Raw genomic sequence first — 7,574 nt, forward strand, 5'->3', positions numbered from 1 at the left:
AAAAAAAAAAAAAAAAAAAAAAAAAAAAAAAAAAAAAAGAAAGCAAACCAGGGCTTCCTGGCTCCCAGTCTGTCCTTGCCAGGCTTCGTTCTCCAGCTCAGTGCGGTCAGAACCTCCTGAAGGGCTCTTGGTTGGCCATGGATAGGCCCAGTGGCTCCCTGTGTTCACACTTGAAGTCCTAACCCTGCTGTCTGAGGTGATCCGTGATGCCTGGTATGGCTTTGCAGGGGCCTCCAAGGGCATGGGCAGGGTTCATGTGCAGCCAGTCCACCCAGGCGTGATCACAGCAGTCGCTGCATTCTGGAGCACATGCCAGTCTGGCTCATGGCCCTGGAGTGGATTCAATAGGTCTGGCTTCTGAAGGACAGGAGTCTTTCTGGACACATCTGTCTCCAAATGGGCAAATTTCTTGCTGTTCATTGGCTGGCTCGTTCTTCAGAGAAAAGACCCAGCCTGGAGGGGGCCCTTTTGCACAGATCCCTGTGTGCCACCAGGGCGTAGAGGAGCCGTCTGAGGCAGGGAGTTGGGGCCCCCAGGGCCTCACTGCTGCCAGCTTGGGAAGCTCCTGTATTGTCAGAGCCACCCTTGGGACAGTCAGTGAGGCTCCCCCTGTGTTGCAGGTGGCCGTGACTGACTTGTGCCTAGCAGGGCCCCTCCAGGCCGTGGAGATCCAGGTGGAGAGCTCATCTCTGGCCGACATGTGCAGGACACACCACGCCATCATTGGGCGGATGCAGGTACGTCGGTCACCTGCACCTGGCTGGGAAGGAGGCTCTGAGAGTTGTGGGCAGCTCGTGAGTTCCTGGTATGGGACTGAGCAACTGTGGGCAGCCTCAAGGGGTGGCAGGAAAACCCACCCCATCTCTGCTACCCAGTCCATGTTGTGCAAGTGAGTTGTGGGCAGTGGGAGGCATGTGGGTGAGCTGCCCCCTGGGGGTCCCCTTGATCCTCTCTGCGGGCATCCTCAAGTCCAAGGACTGCCTGAGCCCACGTGACCAGGAGGTTTCCATTTGTTACCTGTGAGGTCAGCCTGCAGCTTCCTCGCTTCTCCTGGCTGAGCAGAGGCTGCGTGAGAGGCCGTGTCCTGGGTATGGACCCAGGATAAGCTGTCTCCTCTCCCTGAGCTGCACGTTCTTGCCAAGAGAGCAGACAGTAGCCACTGCCACTTGCAGCACTCGGGGTTCCTGGTGCCGGCGCCAGCCTGGCCGATTACTTCCAGTGCTGAGAAGCATCTCCCTGCAACTGTAATGAAAGTCTACATGGTGCCCTCAGCAGGGTGGCACCATCACCACCTGCCTGTTCAGGCTGTGGAGTGGCCTTGGCCCTCAAGGAGGGGTCTGCAGTGGCGACTATAAACCTGTTGTGAAGGCTGTTCCAGTGCGGCCCTGCGGCAGCCTCCCCAGGGAACTCACCAGAGCGCACTCCCTAGTTTGCAAGCTGAGCCTCAATGAGCCTTCCCGAGGCCAGCAAGGCTCTGACTGCCACTGCTGCTGGAACCCGCCAGTGCACCGAGACACACCATGATCCTAGGCCCTGCCCGGCCCATGTGGGTGGGCAAGCACCTCACAAGAGCTCAGATGGTCCACCCTGGTGGTCAGATCCCACAGTGCTGTGACCGCACCAGGACCCCAGAGATCATTTTATGCCTCCCCCCGACCCTCAGGACCCTGATCTTTTCACCTATAGCCATGACCTCACTGTGACCCCAAAGGTTACCTCTTGTGGTGCCATGGCAGGGCTGGCCATAGTGCAGCACGTAGCTTCATGCCTAGGCTCAGGAGTCTAGTCCTGAGCGCTTTGAGCTGGGGGTGGTCTCCAGGGCAGTGGTGCTGCCTGTCAGAGGAGGCTCTGCCCACTGGGAACCCAGCCTCAAGAACATCCCCATCCCCTGCTGAGAGCACAGATCTAGCTTCTGGTTTCTGGTGAGGACACCCATTGTACGGGGTAAGGGTCCATCCTCATGACATCTTAATTTGGTCATCTGCAGAGACCCCATTTCCAGGTATGGGCACATTCTGAGCTACTGGGGTTAGCTCTCAGTCTGTGTATGAGTTTGAAGGGATGCAGGCTGGCCTGTGGCAGGGAGCTGCTTGCATGTGCTCCCTTGACGAGTCTTTCTGTCCTCTGACAGCAGGACGCCACAGCCTGTGCTGCGGAGGTGTTCTGACACCAGCACTGACCGCAGCTCAGCATCTCAGGGTGCTGCTGGGATGTGCAGCGTCTATTGTGGGCAGCTGTCCCTGGAGTGTCAGGATCTCTTCTCAAGTCACTTTACCTCAGGGGATCATTGGTAGCCCCTGAAGAGGCCATCGGGGGTCTCACTGTCTAGACCTGTCTGAGAATTCACATCTGAGCCTGGGGAGCAAGTTGAGCTTGCTTCAGAAAGTGGGGGTGGTCCCTGCTGAGTGATTAGCACATGGGCCAGGTTGGGGGGCCAGGAGGGACAAGGGGAGAGAGGAGAGAACCAGCAGGAATTCATTGCTGAGCAGCTCACAGCTGGGCTCATGTGTTCCGCTGCTCTGCAAGGAGTGAAGAAGGGGTCCTGGAAGAGACCACGGGACAGTGGGACAGAGTAAATGGAGCAGACAGCGAGGTGGGAGACGAGATGGAGGGTTTTGGAGCGTGGGAGACAGCAAAAGGGAGAGGACAGGTGCCGAGGCCCGGCCAGCCTCCAGGAACAGGTGGGGGAAGTGCCCCCATCCAGCGTGCCCCCCCTGTGTCCCCCAGATGATGGTCATGGCGCAGGCTGCCCAGCGCTCCAGCCCACCTGACCTCCGAGTGCAGTATCTCCGCCAGATCCACGCCAACCACGAGGTGAGGTGCCCAGTGCCCCGTGCAGCCCCCACCCACCTGGGTACAAGCAGTGTCCCCAGCCAGACCCCTCTGGAGACACATACGTGCTTGGGTGGTACCAGCCTAGCAGGGCCTGCGGAGTCCTCCCAGGGTAGGGGGCCAGGTTGGAGCAGTCAGGTCTGCCCCCTGCTTCCCTTGTCCTGCCAGTTCCAGCTGGAGGGCACAGTCTCCTTGGCCCGTAAGGTCACAGATGAGTGTTTTTTCTTGAGGCACCCACCACCCTAAGGACGGATTTGCACGTCGTGCGTCCCAGAGAGACCCGCGGGACCTGAGCTGTGGTTGCCCTGCCTGCAGATGCTGCTGCAGGAGGTGCAGACCCTGCGTGACCGGCTGTGCACGGAGGACGAAGCCAGCTCCTCTGCCACTGCCCAGAGGCTCCTGCAGGTGTACGGGCAGCTGCGCAGCCCCAGCCTCGTCCTGCTGTGACCGGGGCCTCCCTCCTCACTTCCTCCGGCCCTCTCTGACACCCACAGTGCCTTCGTGGTTTTACAGAGAAAAACCTGGAACGCGAAAGGCTCCTTTCCCGGCACTGGACTCAGGAGGCACACGCTGGCCTGGCTAGAGCCGTGGAAGGTCAGGGAAGGCGGGTTTGGCCACCGTGGAGGAGAAGGCACAAGCGAGTGCCCAAGGGAAGTGGAACGTGACACAGGGTCTTCTCGGAGAAACCGAGAGAGCTTCTGGGCCCCATTGGGCTCTCCGTTGTCCGTCCTCCACCCTGGCCTTGGCTGCGTGTCCTCCGTCCTCATCACTCCTGCCCTCGTGCCCAGCAGCTGCTGCATCCTCTGTCTCGTCACTGCTGAGCAGTCTTTCTGCCCAAACCGTCGGAGCCACATCGCAGCGTCCCTCCACTGACATGCTAGGGCCCCGACAGGTGGCGAGGGAGAAACAGGGTTTCCGGGGCTGAGACTTGGGTGGGAGTGTGGCTGTGTTGCTCTCACGGCTCCTGCCACCCTGCCAGGCAGCACCGTCCACACCTGCCCAGCTGCCCACTCTGGGGTCACCAGGTGGGTGGACATTCCCAACCACCAAAGCACAAGGACCATGAAGGGGGTCCCTGCAAGTGCCAGTGGCTTTGTGCTAGCCCAAAGAAGGTGGCCGTGGCCAAAGCGCTTGAGGTCCTGGCAGCCGGGACTGCATCCAGCCCTGTGCAGTTCTCAGGGTCACTCAGGGTGGTGCAGAGGCCCAGGGAGCCCTTTGTCCCCATCCCCCAGCCTCTTCCCTTAGCCTGGGCAGCAGCCCAGCTCTTGGTGCTGGTGTTTTCACTCTGGGGAGGGTGGTGACTGTCCTCCTGGACCCCGATGCAGTGCTCTGCGCCCACTCCTGCCGGAAGTGCCGTCCGCGGTGAGCACGTTGCCGCGGCTGGGAGGTACTGCTTTGCTGTCACAGACAACCTTTTTCTGTGGAGTTTCAGGCCTCAGCTGGTGTCTTTACTCACGTCCACCCTTGCTCAGCCTTGCCCATACTCTCCTGGTCCCCTCGGGGCTCCCGCCAGAGCCACTGCTCCTCTGGGTGTTGAGCCCCACCAGATTCTCGTAGGCCCTGTGGCCAGCAGGGAATGCCCAGCAGTGGGTGACACCCCAAGGAAGACCCTCCCCTGCAGTGCCCAGTTACCACCAACAGGGGCTGCCCTGACTGTTCAGGACTTGAGGGTCTGTCCTGTGCGAGCTGGTCCCCACCCTCATGTCCACTTCCATTGAGGGAGAGGGGCCAGCAGAGCGCTCCAAGTTGGGGTATGTCTCCCTCTCAGAGCTCCCCCATCCCAGGGGAGAGAGGGGTCTCCAGGGAGGGAAGACAGGAAGTGGGGTGGGCTCAGCTTCATAAGACCCTTTGGAGTCTCCTCCACACCCGGCCCTTTTAGCAAGGGCTGCCATCTCATTAGGAGCGCCACCTTCCCCAGGGCTCACTTCGGGCCTCTGCTGGCCTGGGAGGGGCCTGCACTCCTTAGCAGCCTGTCCATAGTTGTTTCCAGGGCCACCCTGCTCCCTCCCCACGTGAGAGCCTCCAGCTCCAACCACTGCCCTGTGCTCCTGCCCTTGTTCTGAGTATTACAGGGGGATGCAGTGGCCAGCTCAGCCCCCGGAGGCTCTGGAACAGACAGCCCTTTATGAATGGGCAGAGGAGCGCACACGGGCCTACCCTGGAGAGGGGTGATATGTCTCGGGTTGTGCTGGCTGCTGTGCCTCAGACTTGGTGCCTCTCAGTGTTCCCAGGCCCTGCCCCAATTCCCTTCCTCTCGCCATCACAGGCCACATGGATCTCAGAGCTGATATATCTGGGTTGCCTGCAGGGCTCACCTACCTAGGCCCAGCCAGATGCCAGCAGGTTGCAAGAGCCCAGAAGCTGGAAGAGATGTCCCAAGGGGCTCTGCCTGCCCTTCTGCCCAGAACAGCGATGCTGTCCAACCTCAGCTATGCAGGGGATCGGGGGTCACCAGCTTGGCATGTGGAAAGGCAGACACCAGAAGGAGGTCGCACCCTGGGCGCTCCAAGAGCCAGCAGAGGCTTCCCACTGTGTAGTGCCTGGCTCTCTGTTGGGGTGTCCTCCAGGGTGCTTTGGAGGCACCCGTGCCGGCCTGTTTCTAGTTACACAGGAGCAGCAGTAGAGCGAGAGATGGCTGTTCCTGCCTGCTGGCCGGAGGCCTGCATGTGCAGACGCGGGATGGTGATCCAGAGCAGACAGTCTTAGGTCAGGGGTGCACATGGTAGTCTCCGGAAGAACTGCAGATGCATACTCAATCCCAGAGAGAATGTGAAGTGAAGTAGAAATTTGACAGCAGGAGAGGTGGGACAAACAGAAAACAGACCACAGGACAGCGGGCCCTGCACTGGGCTGTCCACAGGAAACCCACTGGCAGCGCCAGACACGATAAGAGTGCAGGGGAGGCCTTGGCATCAGGAGCAGATGCTACTCTGTGTCAGGCCCTTCCCTGGGAGGTGGGCAACCGGCTGGCTGAGGAGGGGCTCCGGCAGAGGCTTGGACACAGCTCAGGGTGTGCTGGCCCTCCGCCTTTCCAGCCTTGGCCACCTGCTCCAAAGAGTGCAGGGGAGGCCTTGGCATCAGGAGCAGATGCTGCTCTGTGTCAGGCCCTTCCCTGGGAGGTGGGCAACCGGCTGGCTGAGGAGGGGCTCCGGCAAAGGCTTGGACACAGCTCAGGGTGTGCTGGCCCTCCGCCTTTCCAGCCTTGGCCACCTGCTCCCGCCCAGGTTCTGGCATGACATTGAGGCTTCATGGTGCCTTGGCCCAGCCTGTGAATGGGGTGAGAATAGCTCCTCTCCACTATAGACACCTGCCTGGAGAATACCTGCACCGAGTATCCACCCACCTTGGCCTCAGCAGGTCTCTCCCCACCCCAGCCTGAGGACTCCCAGGTCCTCTTCAGGCCGGCCCCTGCCTCCTGCCTCCATCCCCGGCTGCAGGGTATGGATGCGGGGCTCCAGCGAGTGTCAGAGTATGGTCTGTCGTGGCAGTGCAGAGAGACCCTCTCCTCCAGGCCCCGTGGAGTGAGGAGATTGGAGGGGACAGGCTCCAGCCACTGTGGTTTCTGATGCCTCCATCTGTCTCAGGCTTGGCCACCACCACGGGACACTGCAGACCATGGGGCCACCTGCTCCTCCTTGCCCACTCAGGCTCCTGGGATCTGGTCCTCCAAGGCTTAACCTGCCCTGCCCACATGACCCTGGTCCGGAAAAGGACCACTGCTGGCTCTTCTTTGCCCCTAAGGCAAGGGGGCTGCCTTCCCAGCTGGTCCCCTCCACCCCAGGACGCATTTTGGCCCCTATCTCCCATCCCCATCTCCCCAGAAGTCAATCTACACTCTCTCCCTGCTGCCTCAGCTGACCCTCTACTTGGCTCACTCTACCGGGACTCACCCCTCACTAGGCCTCACCTCCCCCGAGTAGCATGCAAGGGCAGGGGCTGCCCAGGGTCTGGGAAGGGGCATGGGCGTGGGCAGGGGTGGCCTCGCCCACCTCTGGACTCTAGGCTTAGGCTCAGGCTGCCTCCCACCTCATCCCCCAACCCCACCTGCCCCAGGGCCTCAAGATCTGAGGCCCTGCCCCCAGCATGGGTGAAGTGCTGCCTAGTGGGAGTCCTTGCGGTGGGAGTTTCTGGGTGCCAGCTGGCTTGAGGAGACAGCTGGGGGAACCTGTGGCTCCCCGAGTAAGTGCATTCCCAGCCCTGCTTGGGACGTGGATTTGGGGACGGGCGTGGCTTCTCCATCAGATGTTCCCAGGTCTCCCTAACACTTATCCCTGGGGGAGAGAAGCAGTGATGTGGGGACACGCTGAGTCCACAGGCTCTAACCCGGGGCCTGAAACCAGGCTTCTCGAAGCTGCCCCGACCCCGCCACCCACCACCCCCGTCCGGCCGAGGGGAGGTGCGGGGGATTCTCAGTCTCAGGAAGAAGCAGAGTCCTGAGGCATGACAGCAGCTGCGACGAGGGGACCAGAGGAAGCCCAGGGCGGAGGTTGTCCAGGAGGTGTGAGGGCAACTGCCCACGGCAGGCAGGGACCCCCGACGGGGGGGCGGGCCGGGGCCAGGGAGGGACCGCAGCGAACCCCGAAAAGGCCCTCCGCGCACGGTCCCCGCCCCGAGCGGCGCCAAGCCCAGGAGCAGCAGCTGCGGGACAGACGCGTTTAATGCGGCCGCGGCCTCAGTACTCCCAGAGCGCGACCCCCGCCGGCGCGTCCGCGTCCGCGCGCAGCAGCCCCGAGGCGCCGCCG

The 7,574-nt window shown here is 61.6% G+C and overlaps 2 protein-coding genes across 2 annotated transcripts in view; one reads left to right on the forward strand and one right to left on the reverse strand.

Annotated features, from left to right (window-relative positions):
- The window catches only part of LOC103587380 (chromosome unknown open reading frame, human C17orf70), a 10,802-nt gene extending 6,545 nt beyond the window's left edge, over positions 1–4,257 (forward strand). The window contains exons 5-7 of the mRNA XM_008568829.1: positions 621–737; positions 2,728–2,814; positions 3,148–4,257. Coding sequence (XP_008567051.1) covers positions 621–737; positions 2,728–2,814; positions 3,148–3,279 — 336 coding nt within the window. The 3' untranslated portion in view covers positions 3,280–4,257. The remainder of the gene's footprint in view (positions 1–620; positions 738–2,727; positions 2,815–3,147) is intronic.
- Positions 3,412–7,574, reverse strand: part of FSCN2 (fascin actin-bundling protein 2, retinal) — an 11,842-nt gene continuing 7,679 nt past the window's right edge. Inside the window, 2 exon segments of the mRNA XM_008568846.1 lie at positions 3,412–3,709; positions 4,289–4,392. Coding sequence (XP_008567068.1) covers positions 3,412–3,709; positions 4,289–4,392 — 402 coding nt within the window.

The sequence above is a fragment of the Galeopterus variegatus genome, unplaced genomic scaffold (genome assembly GCF_000696425.1).
Source record: "Galeopterus variegatus unplaced genomic scaffold, G_variegatus-3.0.2 Scaffold446, whole genome shotgun sequence".
Taxonomy (NCBI): domain Eukaryota; kingdom Metazoa; phylum Chordata; class Mammalia; order Dermoptera; family Cynocephalidae; genus Galeopterus; species Galeopterus variegatus.